Source organism: Staurois parvus, unplaced genomic scaffold, assembly GCF_062004578.1.
Source record: "Staurois parvus isolate SC_StPar_1 unplaced genomic scaffold, SC_StPar_1.0 ptg000070l, whole genome shotgun sequence".
Taxonomy (NCBI): Eukaryota; Metazoa; Chordata; class Amphibia; order Anura; family Ranidae; genus Staurois; species Staurois parvus.
In genome coordinates, this window is record NW_028317866.1 from 1,192,405 (window position 1) to 1,213,623 (window position 21,219).

General features: G+C 43.8%; 1 protein-coding gene across 5 annotated transcripts in view; it reads left to right on the forward strand.

Annotated features, from left to right (window-relative positions):
* Positions 1 to 207: 207 nt before the first annotated feature.
* Positions 208 to 21,219, forward strand: part of USP34 (ubiquitin specific peptidase 34) — a 244,271-nt gene continuing 223,259 nt past the window's right edge. For 4 of the 5 annotated variants that reach the window (XM_089669184.1, XM_089669187.1, XM_089669185.1 and 1 more), the window contains exon 1: positions 208 to 557. In XM_089669184.1, the coding sequence (XP_089525310.1) occupies positions 515 to 557 (43 nt within the window). In that variant the 5' untranslated portion in view covers positions 208 to 514. The remainder of the gene's footprint in view (positions 558 to 21,219) is intronic. The other variant, XM_089669188.1, reaches the window with a different exon arrangement.

Below are 21,219 nucleotides of genomic sequence, written 5' to 3' on the forward strand. Positions count from 1 at the left end.
GAGAACAATTCCAAAAAAATATATTTAACCCTCAACAGCCAAAGAGAAAGCAGAGAACACTCCTCTCATCTCCGCTGCTCCCTGTTGCCAGAGTCACGTCACGGAAGATCCATGCCCACCCTAGAGCCGCCAGTCAGCCCTCGTCATGTGACACGTCAGATGAGCGGAGGGGGCGTGTCAGCACAGCCGAACACCCGAAGCGCTCCCGGAAACAGCCGAGGCGAAGCAAGCATCCCCAACCAAAATGGCGGCGGCTGTGGTGATGATGATGGTTCGGTGGAGGCAGTGAAGGAATCTGCGTGTGGCCGCCACAGTCTCTTCGGGGGGAAAAGTCATCTCTGTTGGTCGCACTGTCACCTCGCTTCGTGCAGCCGCCTCAGGAGCGCCCCCGTCTTCTCTCCTCCTTCCCACACACGTCTCCGGGCCTTGTAGGCTGCACAGGCACCGCATTCACCGGCTGACGGGCCGCGGGCAGCGCCATCTCCATGCTCAGGACGCGGCTCCTTCCTGAACGATGTGTGAGATCTGCGCCGACCTGGTGGAGGTGTTAAATGAGAGTAAGTGTGATGGGGGATAGGGGGCAGAGGCCGGGCTGGGATGGGAGGCCTGTGTCCGCTCTGCTGGTGGAAGGAAATTATCATCAGGATGCAGGGGAGCCGGGACCGGCCTGTGCAGGCCTCAGGGAGACTCTCCGAGGTCATGTGACCTCCACAGCCCCCTGACAGCCACATGTTTTGTGTGACAGGTCCTCTTCACTGATCAGAGGTGGGACTGCTGCTGATCTCCTGGCACTGCTGGGATCTGTGGATTTCTGGTTGTGGCTTTTCATGTGGAGATTTGCTTTCTCTTCCCGCTTTGTGTCTCTTCCGCCAGGCTCTCATCCTTTCACAGTTTAAAAGCGAAGCATTTTTTGTGCATACTGCTCGTTTGGATCACTGGAGTTCAAGCACTTTTGCTTTCCTGTGAACCAGAATCCCCTGGCATTGAGCTAGAGCCTGTTTCCAGCTGATGTCACAGAGCTACGCCAGGCTCTAGAAGGATCCTGACAATCATGTCGGTATTCTGACAGCTGGCTCCGCCTCTCTGTACATGGCTGGGAGCCTAAGCCAGCTGTTCCTGTCCCATGCATGGAGGAGGAGAGTGGTGACTGAAAGTCATTGCTCTCCGCTCCAATCTGACCGAGAACTAATCGGTCGGCACTCGTGATCATTCAGTTCTCAGTGTTCGAGACAGCAGTGGACAGATGCAATATCATGCCGATGCTACAGCAGGGAGGTGAGTATACATGTTTATTTTTTTATGTACCTCAAACATTTCCTTTCAAGAAGAAAAACAAAAAGCTCTGTACTCACCTCCCTGCTGCAGTGTGATGCTGCAGACGTCTCCTGCCAGCTCTAACACCAAGAGCTGAATGATCACATGACCACTAATCGCTCAGTTCTTGGTCTGCTCCGAACAGGGACTGTTAGTCACTGCTTTACCCCTCCAGTGCTCAGTGGAGTGCTGGGTAGGAGAGTGGGCGGGCACAGCTGGCTTTGACACCCAGCCACGCACTCAGAGGATAAGCCAGCTGCTGATCAGGAACCTGGGAGAATCTCGACATGATTGTCGGGATCCTACCAGAGCCTGGAATGCCTCTGACAGCAGGCTGCAGCTCACTGTCAGACGATTCTGGGTCACAGAAAAACACAAGTTTACTCCTGTGACCCAGAATAAAAGTATGGAAAAAAGAGCCTAGGCCATACTTCTTTTAAAATATAGGTAAGAACTTCCCTCTCCATCATGTCCTCATTCTTCACCTGCTCAGCAGTGTCCAGCTGTGATCTGCTGTTTAGGTGACCCAGCCCACATTCTTAACCATCATCTTGGTCCTCCTAACTGATGGGAGCTGGCTGCCTCCTCCGGGTTCAGACAACCAGCTCCCAATGACAGGCCTGCCCTTCTACTGCTCTGTGACATGTTATCTCAGGAGGCTTCTGAACCAGGAATGCGTCATTCTTGCCATGGAGGTGGAGCATAGTTGATGGTAAAGCTAAAAGAGCAAGTATAATGTATGATGATTCCAAAGCAGATCTAAACCCTCCTGTCTTTTACAGTCAAGGAAACTGCCATCTTGATCTCTGTTTTGATCTGCAGTTGCCATGGTGCTGCAGGTGTGATCAGTTATGACACCAGCGATTTGATGGTTTGACAATCTGGTTGAGAGCACAGGCAAATGTGACAGTATTCCCAGCATGCTTTGAATATATCTGTTTTGGAAAATGGCTAAATCCATGGATTTAGTTGCACTTTAAAGAGGTAGTAAACTCTTCTTTGTGTCTTGTACCTGCAGGTAAGCCAATAATAAAGGTTACCTGTAGGTATAGTGAATATCTCCTAAACGTGCAAAAGTTAGGAGATATTCCTATGAGTATCAGCTTCTGACGCCACCGGTGCATGCGCACTGCGCTCTCAATTGATGGAACACTTGAGTATGCTGTCCATGGAGAGTTTGTGTTGTGATTGTGACTTCTGTGTGTATGCACAAGAGTGATGTAATCGCGGCTCGGCCGTTCAAATGGACGACCAGGTAAGGATGGAATCCCTGTCAACGGTGATTCCATAGATAAGTCTCATAATGTGCTAGTATGCAGTGCATACACATTTTTATTAAACTGTCAAAGCAGCTGACATCACTTACAGCCAAGAAAGCTGCCATCTTAGCCTCTGTTTTTATCTGCAGTTGCCATGGTGTAGCACCTGTGATTAGATATGACACCAGTCATATGATGATTTGACAGTTCGAGAGCACAAACAAATATGACCGCTATCCTACACAGCATTACTTGACTGTAACTGTTTTGGGAAATGGTTAATTTGATGGGTTTAACTGAGCACTGCACTGATCATTGTTGCAGGTGTCCTGTTTTAGGGTGGCACCTTTGCCTTGTTGGATCCAGTGGAGCCACCTGTGCATGTTCCCAGCCAACTGTCCCTGTGTTGTGTATGTCGCACACAACCCCTAAGCCTAAGGACAGCAAGCCACGCTTCTGCTCCACTTCCTACTACCTCCAAGCTAATTGACAGCAGGTCAAGACTGCTCAGTCTCTTGGACCAGCCCTTTGTGATGTAGCCAGTGCATGCAGTCACCAATAGTAGGTTCAGGGGAGCAGTGCTGAGAACAAGACACAGCTGCTGGGCTGTAAACTGTGAGTGTTTGGGCACCAGTGTCAATTTTTTTAGGAATGCTAATGAGATTTTAAAGATGTGTTTAGAATTTCATACTACTTTAATATAGTATTGGAAGCATTTTGTTATATTTGGTGCAAAAATGAAAACTTTTGATCTTGTCAGAGCTGTCCTGTTCCCTCTGCACCATTCCTGTTTTACCTCAGCATTCCTCCTTATCCTTTTTTTGGATTGCAGAATGATTAGCTTTTATGTTGTGGAGAGAGTGGCAGTAGTTGAGTAGGTTAGCAAAATACATTGGGCAGGGCTGACACCAGTCAGTTCTCCAAATGCTATGGGGTTGATTTACTAAAACTGGAGAGTTCAAAATCCAGCTCTGCATAGAAACCAATCGGCTTCCAGGTTTTATTTTGTCAAGCCTTAATTGATCAAGCTGAAGTTAGAAGCTGATTGGCTACCATGCACAGCAGCACCAGATTTTGCACTCTTCAATTTTAGTAAATTAACCCTTATGTGTTCTCAGCTGACAACAGGATTTAAGAGCAGATTTCTTTTTTTATGAATCGGTGGGTATTTTTCTTGCAGGGTGTTAAAAGGTATGAAACATGAAGAAAAGTGGTTGCATTTCAGAGATGTTCTGCATATGTTAATATGCTTTAATTCTAAGTTTTTTTATATTGTGAGGAACAGAGAATAGTTAAAGCGTTCCTTTTACTAAAATGCTATTTCCACTTTCCTCCACCCCCGGTAACAAAACACTGCAATATAGGAATAAAAGAAATTATTTGGGCCTCCTTAACATGAGCTGTACCAGAGCATACCCTGTGCAGGGCCGAGTATACCCGCATGGGGGTGCATTTGTGTTTCTTGTTTCCCTGTGCAGGCAACCCCATTGATGTCAGCTGAGTCGGTGCCATTGTTACAGTGAAGGAAATAAGTATTTGATCCTCTGCTAATTTTGAATGTTTGCCCACTCACAAAGAAATGGTCAGTCTAAAAATCGAATGGTAGGTGTATTCTAACACTGAGAGACAGAGTAGCAACATAAAAATCAAAAGAAATGCATGTCTAGCCAATTATGCACTGATTTGCATTTTCATGAGGGAAATAAGTATTTGATCCCCAATCATTCAGCAGGATTTCTGGCTACCAGGTGTCTTTCATACAGGTAACAAGCTGAGATTAGAAGCAGTCTCTGAAAGGGAGTGCTGCTAATCTCATTTTGTTACCTGTATAAAAGACACCTGTCCACAGGAGCAATCAAACAATCAGATTCCAAACTCTCCACCATGGGAAAGACTAAAGAGCTGTCCAAGGATGTCAGGGACAAGATTGTGGACCTACACAAGGCTGGACTGGGCTACCAAACTATCTCCAAGCAGCTTGGTGAGAAGGTGACAACAGTTGGTGCAATCATTCGCAAATGGAAGAAACACAAAACAACTGTCGATCTCCTTAGGTCTGGTGCAAGATCTCCACCTCGTGGAGTATCAATGATCATGATAACAGTGAGGAATCATCCCAGAACTACACGTGAGGATCTTGTCAATGATCTCCAGGCAGCTGGAACCACAGTCACCAAGAAAACAATTGGTAACGCACTACACCGACCAGGACTGAAATCCTGCAGTGCCCGCAAGGTCCCTCTGCTCAAGAAAGCACATGTCCAGGCCCGTCTGAAGTTTGCCATTGAACATCTGAATGATGCAGAGGAGGACTGGTTGAAAGTGTTGTGGTCAGATGAGACCAAAATCGAGCTCTTTGGCTTCAACTCAACTTGCCGTGTTTGGAGGAGAAGGAGAAATGCTGCCTTTGACCCCAAGAACACCATTCGAATTGTCAAACATGGTGGTGGAAACATACTGCTTTGGGGGTCTTTTTCTGCTAAGGGGACAGGACAACTGCATCGCATCAAAGGGACGATGGACTGGGCAAATGTACCGTCAAATCTTGGGTGAGAACCTTCTTCCCTCAGCCAGGGCAATGAAAATGGGTTGTGGATGGGTGTTCAAGCATGACAATGTCCCAAAACACACGGCCAAGGCAACAGAGAGTCTCAAGAAGAAGCACATTAAGGTCCTAGAGTGGCCTAGCCAGTCTCCAGACCTTAATCCGATTGAAAATCTGTGGAGGGAGCTGAAAGTTCGAGTTGCCAAATGTCAGCCACCAAACCTTAATGACTTGGAGAGGATCTGCCAAGAGGAGTGGGCCAAAATCCCTCCTGAGATGTGTGCAAACCTGGTGGCCAACTACAGGAAACGTCTGACCTCTGTGATTGCCAACAAGAGATTTGCCACCAAGTACTAATGTTTTGTGAAGGGCATCAAATACGTATTTCCCTCATGAGCATGCAAATCAGTGCATCATTTGTTAGACATGCATTTCTTTTGAATTGTTGTTGCTATTCTGTCTCTGTGTTACAATACACCTAACATTTGATTTTTTTTGACTGATCATTTCTTTGTGAGTGGGCAAACATTCAAAATCAGCAGGGGATCAAATACTTATTTCCTTCACTGTATATTTGTGATCACTGTGATTGGCCACACAATCACAAGGTACAGAACTACTTTGATATACGCTCATTTGTCCACTCTTACTGGTACTTTTTTTTTTTTTTTCGCCTCTCTTGTAACCGCTATCCTAGAGGCTAACCAGCTGCTGATTTGCTTTTACAAGCAAGGGGGGTTGGTGACTTTCTAACCCATAACAAGTGACTGAATTTTGTAACCCATAACAACTGACCCCAGCCTGCCTGTGAATGGGGACGGGGTATCGGAGTGTGGTAACCCATAGCAATGGACCATCGGCTGCCCATAGACAGGGAAGGGAAATAGATTGCAGTAAGCCATAGCAACCGATTCCTAGCTGCCCATAAACAGGGGAGTGGCATATGGTATCCGTATCCATAGCAGCTGTGTGCAGGCTGAGGTCAGAAGGGGGATCAAAGTGCAGCAACCCATAACAACCGACTTACTGACTTCAGATCATGTCAGGCTGCACATAGACCTGCGGAATTAGAGTGTGGTAACCCATAGCAGTGCACTTCCACCTGGCCATGGATGGGGGAAAAGAGATCAGAGTGCAGTAACCCATAGCAACTGATATCAGGCTGCCCATAGTTATGGGAAGGGAGGAGGGGGGCTCAGAGTGAAATAATTTATAGCAGCCAACACCTGTAACCCATAGCAACTGACCACAGATCACTTCAGGCTACCCATAAACGGGAAGGGGGGGGGGGGAAGGGGAGTCAAGGTTTCGTAACTCATGGCACCCAACTGCAATCCTCCTCCGGCTGCCTATAAATGGCGGAAGGGGGATCAAAATGTATTAACCCATAGCAACAAACCTCCATAGACTGGAATGGAAGGGGGGGTTAGAGCGATGGGGAATCTAAATGTGGTAAGGTCTCTCCATAAAGAGTACCTGTCACTACCTATTGCTGTCACAAGGAATGCTTAGATTCCTTGTGACAGCAATAAAAGTGATAAAAACAGTAAAGCGACAATATAAGAATAAATAGTAATGAAAATGTTAAAGTGCCCCCATCCTCCTGTGCTCATGTGAAAAGGCGAACGCTCGTGCCGTTCCCTCACGTATGCAAAAATCAATCGCCCAACACATGAGTTATCACCGCGAATGTCCGATCATGGTCAGTAATTCCAGCACCAAACCTCTAAATCTAAAGTGGTAACCTGTAAAGGCTTTTAAAGCGTTGCATATGAATAGTAAAATTTGCGTAGTTTGACACAGTTGCATGGGTGCACACAATTTTAAAGCGTGACTTTTGATATCTATCATCTTTTATACTTTACGAAAAAATTATATTATTATGTTTTTTTGCCTTTTTTTAAATTCAAAAAAGCGTATTTTAAAAATAAATTGCATGTGAAAAACCGCTGCGCAAATACTGTTTGACATAGTAAAAAAAATTGCAACGCCCACCAATTTATTATTTAGAGCCTTCCTCTGCTTTAAAAAATATATACTGTTTGGGGGTTAGAAGAACTTTTCGAGCAAAAATTACTGATTGTTACATGTTTAAAAATGCCAGAAAAGGGGTTAACGGAGTGGACACCGGAGCTTTAGGTCACTTAGGGGTGTACTCGGTTTTGCTGCCAGCGGTTTATACATTAATGGCTGTATGTTGAGTTATTTTGAGGGGACAGCAAATTTACACTGTTATACAAGATGTACACTCACTACTTTACATTGTAGCAAAGTGTCATTTCTTCAGTGTTGTCACATGAAAAGATAGAATAAAATATTTACAAAAATGTGAGGAATGTACTCACTTCTGGGAGATACTGTACATGTTTACTAGTTAGTGCCACATATGGACTCGTTTTGTCTGTTTATTGACTTTTCAATAACTGGTAAAATAAACCAGTTGTTTAGCAATGGGTTCCCCAGCAGCACATACTCTTCTTCCTTTTTACCTCCCTGCTTCTGTATGTGGCACCAGCAGGATGGGAGGATCCCTGTATAACCTCCAAGGAGGGTGTAGACAACCCTAGAGAAGTGGAAATCTACCTGAACTGCATGGAAGGTCACCAGGGTGCAGCATGCTTTCTTGTTAGGAAATAAACTAGCAAGAGCCCATTAACCACTTGCCTACCGGGCTCTTTTACCCCCATCTTTCCCAGGCCAATTTTCAGCTTTCAGCGCTGTGGCATCTTGACAGTTGCACGGTCATGCAACACTACCCATATGAATTATTTATAATTTTTTTTCACACAAATAGAGCATTCTTTTGGTGTTCTTTAATCACCACTGAGTGTTTCTATTTTTTGCTAAACAAATGGAAAAAAGACTACAAATTTTGAAAAGGAAAAATAAACATTTTTCTTAGTTTCTATTAAAACATTTTTAAATGACCTATTTATAGCAAATAGGTCATTTTTCTTCTTTACTGATCTACATTGATGAGGCTGCACTGATAGGTGGCACTGACGAGGAGGTGTTGGTGAGAATTGATGAGGAGGCACTGGTGATGTTGCTCTGATATGTGGCACTGCTTGGCAATGTTGGGGCTGCACTGATAATCAGTTCTCTGATTATCAGTGTAGATGTCTCCTTTGCACACTTGCTGGTTATCGGCAGCACTTTCCTCATGCTGTCAGGTCTGTTTACATCGTGATAAGCTGTGATTGGACACAGCTGATCACGTGGTAAACGACCGCTGTAATTTGCCCTTTACTGTGAAATATGAAAAGGCATGTCCGCGGGACTCGGCGATCACAGAGCGAGCCAGGAGCGCGCAGCAGGCGCAGTTCCAGGAGGACATCATGTGACACCCTCCCAGAACTGGACGACTGCGCTGTAGCCATCATGAGGCTATAGCATGGTTCGCAAGTAGGAAAAGGTTTGCAGAGTTGAGGGATCAGAAGTAATGCAGAGTTTAAAGGTCATTGGTATGCAGTTCAGTGGTCAGTGGTGTGTAATGCAGAATTCAGAGGTAGGTTACACAGATTGCATGGATTGCAGTTTGTGCAGAGTTGGCAGTGGAAACAGGTGTTTTAGTTTCAGTACGTGTTTTTATTGATATTTCAAGATTCAGGCCTTCAGAGTTTAGTTGTAGGTTATTCATTGGTTGCTCCTGTATGTTTAAACATTTTATTGTTGGAAGATTCCATTCCATACTCCATCTGTTGCCTTTCTAATAAAGGGGAGTTGTATTGCAGTGCGCCTGAAAGACGAAACACCTTTTGCCTGTGCTGGAGGTTACAGTGTAAGCACATTGTTGTTTGCAGGTGTCCTATTTCTTTGAAATCCTTTGAGATTTAAACCCTTTTTTATGGCAAATAGCCATCAGTTTATGAATAAGTTAAGGTATGACGTGTTGCATATACAGTCTTTTAGAGTCTGGTGTTTTGGCCTTTGAGAGATTGTATTAAATTTGTGTACAGATACATACCTTCTGGGTTGATCTGTGTGCTAGTTCCAGAAATGTTTAAAGTGGACCTTGTTCTAAAAAATCAAGGTCAGTTTAAACTGGAGCTCAACTCTGAAGAAAAGATTTGCTGTGTTACAGGGAACATCTAGAAGTGTTAATTGTGTCTAAAAAGTATCCTGCAAATGTACATTTTGTCTTGCATTTCTCCTGAAAAATAGCAGTACCTAAGCACTCCTGTACCCATATCTGTTTATTTGCAGTTTGACATCTAAGTGACTGCTAGCCTACAAGCTGGTACACACAGGCCGAATATTGGCTGGTATTGGCCAGTTCAACAGAAATCAGCTGACATTTTAGCCAATGTGTACAGCAGCCTGTCCGGCTTCTGACGAACGGGCATGCTGAAAAACCAGCATCAAGTCATTGCTGAAAGCCAATGGCAGTCCATCTGTCAAAACACAATAGCTCAGCTGGGGATATTGCCGCAGTAACATCGCATAGTTAGTACGACAACCTCTCAGTTATTTTTCTTTCAGCCTGCTGGGGTGATCGAAAAAAAATAATAACCTATTGTGTGTACTTCGCATGAGGAGATTTGGAGTGAGATTTACTGATGTCACTATTGTGCTTCTTTTTTGTCTCCTTGCTTGAGGCTCTGACATGCAAAAGTGAACCCCTGCTTCTACCATAATGGCCACCTTCACACAGTGCAAATCGAGGAATAGTAAGTCAGTGATGTGGAATGATCAGCTACAGACAGATCATGGTTAATATTGCTCTTTGCCCTCTGCCTACTTTTTTGTGGGCTCAGCCTCTAGAGTTCAGTTTCTCTTTAATAAATCAGCACCACCTCTCACATTTGAAATTGCCACTAGACAAAAGCCTCCAGGGGGGAAAAATTTAATATACAGGGGATGAACAAAAATATTTAGAAATGTTACATGCTTTGCAGGTATGAAAGTGATAGCATGTTTCATGGAACATTCTTTTGCTTCCGCTGTCTGATGAGACGCCTAGCTAACAGGTGGGAAGCCTCACTTTCGCCATTCTCTGTGTGTGCTGCTAGTAATACGGAGTCATACCAGAGCTTACAGAGTTTCAAAGAGGGATAATTGTTGGTGCCCACTTAGCTGGTGCCTCTGTGACTGAAGTTGCCAGTTTATTTGCTGTGTCGCAAAGTACGGTGCCAAAGGTTATGACGGCATATATAGTTTCCGGGAAAACATCATCTGATCACCATAAGCACAGCCGACATGGTCAACTGACTGAAAGAGACAAGAGGACATTTTGCAGGATTGTGATCCGGAATAAGAATTTAACTGTTGCAAAAGTGACTACAAAGCTCAGTCTCAGTTTTCCAAAGCCGGTGTCCGCAAAAACTATGCGGCGGGAACTCCATAAGCAAAACATTCACGGGCAAGCTGCAATTGCCAAACCACTAGTGACCGATATTAATGCTCAGAGGAGAGAGTGGTGCAACACCTATAAATCATGGACTATTGATCAATGGAATACTGTAATATGGTCCAATGAATCGAGCTTCGCACTGTTCCTAACCACCGGACATGTTAATGTGCGTCGAACACCGTCCCAAGCGTACGACCAGGACTGTCTTGTGCCAATGGTAAAGCATGGTGGCGGTGCAATCATGGTTTAGACAGCCATATCTTGATATTCTGCAGGCCCCATCATCACCTTGAAAGGTAGAGTCACTGCCAGCGACTGTGTACAAATTTTGACCGACTATGTGCACCCTGTGGTGCAGATATTGTTTCCTGAAACCAGCGGCATTTACCAAGACCATAATGTTCAAATTCATACAACAGCTGTTCTCAAATCGCGATTTGCCGAGCATGCAGACGAAGTCTCGCACCTTTCCTGGGTGCCGCAGTCACCAGACCTCGATATCTTAGGGCCGCTATGGTAAATTTTGGAAAACAAGGTATTATTATTATAATACAGGATTTATATAGCGCCAACAGTTTGCTCAGCGCTTTACAATAGAACTGGAGACAATACAGCAACAATACAAGAGGGAAAGGAGGGCCCTGCTCCTTGGAGCTTACAATCTATGTATGAGCTTGTTTTCCACCTCCGGCATCTCTGAAAACTAGAGCGATTTTTGCATGAAGAGTGGTATCAGATTCCATTATCCATCATCCAAGATTTAAATGTGTCAGTTCCCAGGAGAATCCAGGCTGTCTTGGATGCCAATGATGCCAATGGCGGTCCAACACCATATTCGGTAACGATTTTGTTCTTTTACCTGGTGTTACTCTGAGATTTTTCTGAGAGATCCTGAGGATTGCTGAGTATTTCAAGTCTTGTGCAGAGACATCCACCACAGTGTAGTATTGCCTTCTTTTTTTGGGATATTCAACATTCACTAGGATCTCGACTGTCAGATCGCTACGCCAGAAACATCTAGGAGCTATGAGCAAAACTGACAGTAAAGTAAATATATTTACTACATTTTTTTTCCACTTTAATGTGGAAATTGAATGTGTAGGTGGGTACCCTCATTTTATAATGGGCTTTGCTTTTTAGTGCACGGTCAAATTTGTTTCATAAACCTTGTTTGAGACAATTTATCTAAAAATGTATTTTCTTGCTAAGGCCTCATGCACACTGGACATTTTTATAGCTGCCTCTAAGGGTGTCTAAACTCCTCTGCATGTTAGCCTGTGTCCATGCACGTACAAACTTTTATAGGAGATTGTAGGCAGGAAACAACCCTCCCCCCAGAAATATATGTATATGTGGGGGACTTGTGTGTTTTTTTTATTTTTGTTTTTTTTTTCTTTTTTCTCCTTTAATGACCTATTGGAAGTTTTGTAATGCAAGAAGTAAAGCTTTGGCTGTTAAAATATTAGTTGTGGTGTAAGTAATGTCTTGCCTAAACTCACTAGAGGACTTTAGCACCCCAAACTTGCTGAATTAATTCCCAGCTGAAGAAACAAAGCTTAGCAGGTTGCTTTGGGGGCTGTAGGTCAATGTTTGCATGAAGTGATTACATAATGCAGTGTGTGGGAGATTGATTTGGTTAAGGAATGCAAACTTTTTAGCTAAGTAGTCTGATTATATGCTTGCTGAATTAGTGAACCAGAGGAAAAGCTGTTTGCTTGAAAACGGCAAGAAAGCTAGCATTCAAAGGAAAATATATGTGTCGGTAGTTTTAGAAACTCGTCCAGGAGCTGAGGTGTGTGTGTGTGTGTGTGTGTGTGTGTGTGTGTGTTTTTTGTTTTTTGTTTTTTTTTATGTTGAGGGGTCTTCTGAATGCTTTGTTTTTATCTAGATGAGAGCACCTTATTTGAGTTTCAGGTCTGCTTTAAGGCCTGTTCACACCAATGCTTTTTAGTGTTTTTTGCAGAAACGCACTACAGTCCATTTAACAAATAACAAGGATGTGCAATTTGTATCGCCTGACTCCTGGGACATGCAGTTCCTGGTGCTGGGCAGGTATTATTATTATACAGGATTTATATAGCTCCAACAGTTTGCTCAGCGCTTTACAGTTTTTGTTTCCATTTAGCTCTTCTGCGGGCAAGCAGCAGGGCTTACTTGTTAGGTGGAAGCATTCAGGCGGCTTCTTGAATGCTTCCTCTTACATCACTAAGTTGGCTGCCCACGATCCTGCAGTGACTTGCCGATTCGAGTCCTCTCTGACAGCAGTATGGGGAAAAGTTCCTTGTACCAGCTGTCATTTTTTGAAAAGCATGGGGCTTCGCCCACCCAGGCACATCATGCATTCACAGAGTTCTGTGAATGAATCAACTATGAGTACCGATATCCTTTGTGGATGTTGGCTTGTAGTTCTCAACTGCTATGGCGCTGTTGAGCGCTTTGGAAGTTCATTGATTCTTCCTGTCGGTTTTAAACTTCCTGCTTATATTATGTATGATGTACAGACACAGATTACACTGCTGCAGAAGTCCTGCATTACACCCATAATCTGCTGATCACTGGTGCAATGCTTTATAGGCTCGTAAAAAAATAAATAAAAATTGAATGTGCTGGTTTTTTTTTTTTGGTTTTTTTTTTATGCGGCTGCGTTTTTGGAAAGGGTCAGGGACTTTTTTTAAATGCAAAAAGTACAGTTTTTGCTACAATAGTTCAATGGAGACACTGCTGAAACACATATAGTGTGTTTTTTCTCTTGTTTTGCGGTTTTTATATTGCCTAGCAACAAAAAAACTTCCTCTTTAACAAAAACAGAAGAAATGCAGAAACTGATAAAAAGCAAGCTGCTTTGGTGTGAACCAGTCCTAAAGGCTAAGTCCACCTTGTTAGAAAATAATAACTGCACATATACACTGTTCAAAAAAATTAAAGGAACACTTAATTACTTATAGCTTATGTACATGTGTTTTTTTTTTTTTTAGTTTTAATTAATTGCAGATTTCAAAATGAACTTCTTTAACGTTGTCATTATGGGGTATTGTTTGTAGAATGCTGAGGAAAAAAATGAATTGAATCCATTTTGGAATAAGGCTGTAACTTAACAAAATGTGGGAAAAGTTAAGTGCTGTGAATACTTTCTGTATGCACTGTACACTGCTTAAAAAAATTAAAAACATTTTTTAATCAGAGTATAGCATTAATTCAATTAACCACTTGCCTACAGGGCACTTATACCATCTTCCTGCTCAGGCAAATTTTCAGCTGTCAGCGCTGTCACACTTTGAATGACAATTGCGCGGTCATGCAACACTGTACCCATATGAAATTTTTATCATTTTTTTGAGACAGAGCTTTCTTTTGGTGGTATTTAATCACCTCCTGGGTTTTTTATTTTTTGCTAAACAAACCAAAAACCACTGAAAATTTTGAAAAAGGAAAAAAAGATTTTTTTTTTTTTTTGCTTAGTTTTTTTTTTTTTTTCCTTCACTGATGTGCGCTAATGAGGCTGCACTGATAGGCACTGATAGGCTGCACTGATGGGCATTGACAGGCATCACTGATGGGCACTGAAAGGCAGCACTCTTATATGGTACTGGTAGGCGGCACGGACCGGCACTGGTAGGCGGCACTGACGGGCAGTGATTGGCAGCACAGATAGGTAGCACTGACTGGCATTGATAGGCGGCACTGATAGGTAACACTGAAAGGCAGCTCAGATGGGCACTGATATGTGGCATTGATGTGCACTGGTAGGCACTGATGGGCACTGGCAGGTGGCTTTGATGAGCACTGGTAGGCACTGATGGGCACTGGCAGGTGGCTTTGATGAGCACTGACAGCTGGCACTGATGGACACTGACAAGTGGCACTGCTGGGGCTACACAGATCAGCAGGGCACACTGATCATCAGTGCCCTCATAATCAGTGCACATGTCCCCTCTTTGTAAAGCCGATTACCGGCTCTCCTCTCCTCTCGAGCTGTCAGCGTGACAGCTCGTGAGGAGAGAAATGCCGATAACCGGCATTTCCCTATTTACACGTGATCAGCTGTGAATGGACACCGCTGATCATATGACCGAGCCGACATTTTCGGCTCTTTGCATTGATCGGTGATCTGCTGTGTCCGAGGGACACAGCGCACTACCGATCGCTGTGTGCTCCCGGAGCCGCGTTTGCGCGGTTAGAATGGGAGGACGTCATATGACTTCTTCCCAGAACGAGAGAACCGCCTTGCGCCCGTCATTACCTTATATGGCGGGCAGGAGGCAGTTAAACTCCTGGGATATTGATCTGGTCAGTTAAGTAGCAGAGGGGGTTGTTAATCAGTTTCAGCTGCTTTGTTGTTAATTAAATTAACAAGTGCACTAGATGGGCAACAATGATACAATCCCCAAAACAGGAATGGTTTTACAGGTGGAGGCCACTGACATTTTTTCCCCTACTCATCTTTACTGACTGTGTTTTACTAGTTTTGCATTTGGCTTGGGTCAGTGTCACTACTGATAGCATGAGGTGATACTTGGACCCTACAAAGGTTGCACAGGCACATCAATACATGCCATTGCCAGGTTTGCAGTGTCTCCCAGCACAGTCTCAAGAGCATGGAGGAGATTCCGTGAGACAGGCAGTTACTCTAGGCTAGCTGGACAGTACCGTAAAAGGTCCTTAACCATCAGCAGGACTGGTATCTGCTCCTTTGCGCAAGGAGGAACAGGATGAGCACTGCCAGAGCCCTACAATATGACCTCTAGCAGGCCACTGGTGTGAATGTATCTGTCCAAACAATCAGAAACTGACTTCATGAGGGTGGCCTGAGGGCCAGACATCCTCTAGTGGGCCCTGTGCTCACTGCCCCGCACCATAGAGCTGAACATTGAACACCAAAATTGGCAGGCCTGCCACTGGCACCCTGTGCTTTTCACAGATGAGAGCAGTTTCACCCTGAGCACATGTAAGAGACGTGAAAGGGTCTGGAGAAGCCATGGAGAATGTTATGCTGCCTGTAACATTGTTCAGCATGATCATTTTGGTGGTGGGTCAGTGATAGTCTGGGGAGCCATATCCATGGAGGGACGCACAGACCTCTACAGGCTAGACAATGGCACCGTGACTGCCATTAGGTATCAGGATGAAATCCTTGGACCCATTGACAGACCTTACATTGGTGCAGTGGGTCCTGAGTTCCTCCTGGTGCATGACCATGCCCAGCCTCATGTGGCGAGAGTATGCAGGCAGTTCCTGGAGGATGAAGGAATTTATACCATTGAATGGCCCCCACGTTGTCAGGCATGCATACAAACACGTGGGGGCCATACAAACTACTGAGTACCATTTTGAGTTACAATGAAATTTCAGCAAAATGGACTAACATGCTGCATCATTTTTTCACTTTGATTTTCAGGGGTCTTTGAATTCAGTCCTCTATAGGTTGATAATTTGCATTTCCATCAAACGATGGGGTATCTTTACGTTCCTAATACATTACCCAGTACATATCAGTATAGATATCCAGCATGATATTTTTCCCCATTGACATATATGATGTTTTCGCAAAGCGTTCATTGAATTTTTTGAGGCATGTATTTTCAGGGAACAAATTAATTTTTTTCCATGGGAACTTGCAAAGTATTACAACTGCAATAAGTGATCATGCGTGTGTTTCCAGGCTACTGCAGACTCTTCCTCCAGCTTGATATGGACTTTCAGTTACAGAGTTGGAGGACTGTGAGTGTAGTGACTACTGCACTTGTGTTCCACTGAGAACTACAAATCCATCTTCTGCCATTGCAGACAGTATTTGTAGATGATTAAGTCACAGATCTCTATGAATGAATGATGTGGCTTTGCAGGCTGAGCCCTGGGGAGAGGTGGGGGAGATATGGTGTAATTTTCAACTTTTTACAACCTAAATACAGGTGTAACATGGTGCAAAAGGTTGTGTTAGTCTTTAAAAGTAACCTCTACTCAGTGAAATACAGGGGGCTGTTTTTACTTGCTTATAATCCTGCTTTTTGGCAGGGAGACTATGGAATTGGTGTGTAAAAGTGAAGTGGTCCTACTCTGATTATATGTTCTGACATGGAAAGTGTTGAAGCTATTGGATTGACATGAAAGACGTTAAACAGTATTTTTAGAAGGGGAGGTCAGCAATGGCAGCCTTCCTAAAATATATATGTACACATACTCACCGGCCACTTTAATAGTTACAGCAAGTTGTTGGAAACATTCCTCAGAGATTTTAGTACATATTGACATGATAGCATCACGCAGTTGCTGCAGATTTGTCGTCTGCACATCCATGATGCCAATCTCCTGTTCCACCACATCCCAAAGGTGCTCTATTGGATTGAGATCTGGTGACTGTAGAGGCCCTTGGAGTACAGTGAACTCATTGTCATGTTCAAAAAACCAGTTTGAGATGACTTGAGATTTGTGACATGGTGCAGTTTCTTGCTGGAAGTAGCCATCAGAAGATGGGTACACTGTAGTCATAAAGGGCTGGACATATTCAGCAAGAATACTCAGGTATGCCATGGCAATCAAACAATGTTCAATTGGTTCTGCTTACTGGATATTTACTCTCTCTTTTGGACCATTCTCTGTAAACCCTAGAGATGGTTGTGCGTAAAAATCCCGGTAGATCAGCAATTTTTGAAATACTCAGACCAGCCCGTCTGGCATCAGCAACCATGCCACGTTCAAAGTCACTTAAAATCCCTTTCTTCCCCATTCTGATGCTCTTTTTGAACTTCAACAAGTCGTCTTCACCACATCTAGATGCCTAAATGCATTTAGTTGCTGCCATGTGATTGGCTAATTAACAATTTGTGTTACCAAACAATTGAACAGGTGTACCTAATAAAGTGGTCGGTAAGTGTGTATGTATGTATTAACCACTTCTTACCCAGTCAATTTATATAAATGGCTGGGTGGGTGTTCTTTTGTTTTGAGAGGACGTGCCTGTATGTTCTTCTGCTCATGCACCTCGCTTGTGCCCTCTAGGGCACGCATCAGTTGCGATCTGTAACCTGTGTCCCTTGGACACAGCACATCACAGATCGGGGTAAAGGGCCAATTGCAGCAGCCTTTTACCATGTGATCAGCTGTGTCCCATCACAGATGTCACAGAATGTAAACAAACAAAAGGTCCTTTGCTGGGTACTGGCTCTCGTTTGCTCACAGAGAGACCGAGTGTGAGGGAAGGAGAGTCGATGTATGACTCAATGAATGAATATGATGAGACAATGAATTTGTTTACCATACTGTGATTCTTACAGTGCCACACACCATTCCAGCCTCATTAGAGTTCTGATCTGCCACAACAGTCATTCACACCAGCCGCGCCAGTCCAGCCTCGTCTGTGTCCTGACCAGCCGCGCCAGTCCAGCCTCGTCTGTGTCCTGACCAGCCACGCCAGTGCAGCCTCATCAATGTCCTGACCAGCTGCGCCAGTGCAGCCTCGTCGGTGTCCTGACCAGCCACGCCATTGCAGCCTCTTCGTGTCCTGATTTAGCCACATCTGCCCCAGTGTCATCGTCGCAGCAGTATAGTGCCACCAGAGCCAGCCATGCGCAAACAATTGTACACAAGTGAGGAGGCAATTCAAAACCTCAGCATGACAGATGAGAGCAGGGGGAGTTTTAAAAATTAAAGGGTGTGAGAGCCAAAGGGAAGGACTCTCCATGAAAAAGGAGGCTCCAATTTGAACAACTACAGTATAAGTACTGGTCCTAGTGGTGGGGTGTCACATCAGCCACAAAGGGTTGGGGCCCATTCAACTGTCCCAGAGGCACTTGCAAGTCCATTATGGCTTCCCTGTAACTCAGCAGCAGCTGGTATTCACCCATTTACCGCAAAGCCAGGTATTCAGGCCAACACTGAAAATTTGTCACCAATTCATTTTTTAAAATTTTTTTTTCACCGATGATTTATTCCACTTAATTGTGGACCAGTGCAACCTTTATGCCCACCAGTAACACAAATTTATATTATGCCGATCCATTGGAATGGAAACTTGTCACAGTGCAGAAATTTAAAACCTTTTTGGGCCTTAAATCTGGGGCTCACAAAAAAATGAAGCTTGTGCTTCCCTCCAAAAACATGATGGCTAGTCAAGAAATTAGAGGGGTAATTCATGCTCTTTGGCCTTCTGAACAGGTCCTCCTTGGATGTTGGGCGCCTCTGAGTGGCTAGGCTGTGAAAAAGTCTCACATATGTTATTGTCATACTAAGGAGGAGTAGAAGGATGTGTTTCGTGGTATAATTCCAACTATGTCCGTGCTGTGTGTTTAGAAATATTTTATTTTGACAACTTTGTGTATTAAAAAAAAGTTTCCATTTGCTTCCCACATTTTTCAAAACTTGTGGCAAAAAATGTTCAAAAGACTCATTATGCTGCATGGAAAATAACTTGGGGTGTTTGCTTTCTAAAATGTGGGTGATTACACTGTCTTGATGCTCCAGGGCCTTCAAAATGTAGTCAGGAAATTATATCCGTATTTTATGCTTTTTGGAGTTTGGATCTCTATGTATCTAGGCTCTGAAAAAGTCTTACACATGTTGTATCCCCGTACTCGGGTGTGGTAGCAGAATGTGTTTTGGGGGTGTAATTGCAAGTATGTCTATGCTGTGTGTGAGAAATAACTTGTTAACATGTTAGTTTTGTGAAAAAATCGTTTTTTTTAATTTCTTAAATTTTCAATGAACTGTGGAAAAAAATTACAACTTTAAAAGGTTCACTATGACTCTTACTAAATACCTTGAGGAGTCTACTTTCCACACAGGGGTAATTTGGGGAGCATTTGTACTGTCCTGGCATTGTAGGGCCTCAAGAAATGAGATGGGCAATAAGTATATTATGATTGATCAGATTTCAAATAAATACATACATACATACACGAGTACACTCCTTTCGAAAAGTAAGATGTTAATATTTCAATGAACACAAGAACAATTCACAAAGTTTTAACAAGACTGAGTTTTATAGAACATTTGTTTAGCTCATTACATGAAAGTAAGGTTAATAATATTAGATTACAAAATCTTCAGTTTTACTCACATTAATTGATGCTAAAATGGATACACCCCACAACAAAAACTACTACTTCTAGTACAGTGGTTCTTAACCTTTTTGGAGGTACTGAACCCCACCAGTTTCATATGCGCATTCACCGAACCCTTCTTAATTGGAAAAATAAAATATGATTTTTAAAATTCAAAACATAGGTATATATTTATACATAGGTGCACCAAATGAACAAAACCATTAAGAACAAAGAACAAAACCATTAAAACATGATTTTCACACAAAAACAAAATAATGAATATTTACCGCAAATCAGTGTGACTTCTGCTGTTGTCTTTCAGAGGCCAGTTCAGAAATGCGCAGCATTACCTTGGCAAGTGCCACTCTCATGTCATTTTCGCAACAAAGTCTGTTCCTTTTCTTCGTCTTTATGTCCAGCATCCTCGAAAAGGATTGCTCGCAAAGATATGTTGTAACAAACGGTATGAAAATTCATCCCCCATATAGTAATTTATCCCCCATATAGTAATTCATCCCCCCTATAGTAATTCATCCCCCATATTAATTCATCCCTTATATAGTAGTAGTAAGTAAGTAGTAAGTCAAGTCCCCCCTGTGTCAATTCACTTACCTTTGCTCCGCGCGTTCCTCTCGCCGTGTTCCCGCGCCGTTCCGGTCTTCAGGGCAGACTGTGAGAGGAGCCTAGCTCCTCTCACGTTCGTCACGCTGCCCCGCCTACACACATCCTGACAGCCAATCACTGGCTATCAGGATGTGAGTGGCAGCGAGACTGGCCAATCATTGCATTTGAGCGCACTGCCCTGGCTGTTTTTTTTTTTTTTTGGATCACGCTGCAGAGTCCCTGCCGCCCGAGAGGAGGGAGGGGAGCGGGCGCTCGGCACACAAGAGCCGCATTAAAGCGTGTAAGGAGCCGCATGTGGCTCGTCGACCACTGGGCTAAGCGATGTTGCGTGACCACCTGCAGCCAATGATGGACAAGCGGGGCATGTCATCACGAATCATATGAGTCGGGTGTGGGTCTTCACCTCCGCCGAACCCGCGAGACTGACTCACCGAACCCCTGGGGTTCGATCGAACCCAGGTTAAGACCCACTGATCTAGTATTTTGTATGACCTCCATGATTTGTAAGGAGAGCACCAAGTCTTCCAGGCATGGAATTAAGAAGTTGGTGATATATTGCAACATCTATCTTTTTCCATTCTTCAAGAACGATCTCTATTAGAGCCTGGATGCTAGATAGAGAGTGATGCTCAGCTTGTCTCTTCAGAATTCCCCATATGTGTTCGATTGGGTTCAGATCAGGAGACATACTTGGCCAATGAATTACTCTCACCCTATTTTTCTTCAGAAATGCAACAGTGGCCTTTAGATGTGTGTTTTTGGATCATAGTCATGTTGTAAAAGTGCACAATGACCAAAGGCACCGAGTGATGGTAGCAACTTCTCTTTCAATATAGAGCCATATATCTGTGAATTCATGATACCACCAATGAAATGCAGCTCCCTGAAAACCAACAGCATTCGTGCAGCCCACAGAAGGACACTGCCACCACCATGTTTCACTGTAGGCACCATGCATTTTTCTTTGTACTCCTCACCTTTGTGATGCCATACAGTTTTTGAAGCCATGAGTTCCAAAACTATTTATCTTGGTCTCATCACTCCAGAGCACAGAGTCCCAGTAGTTGTCTTCTTTATCAGCATGGT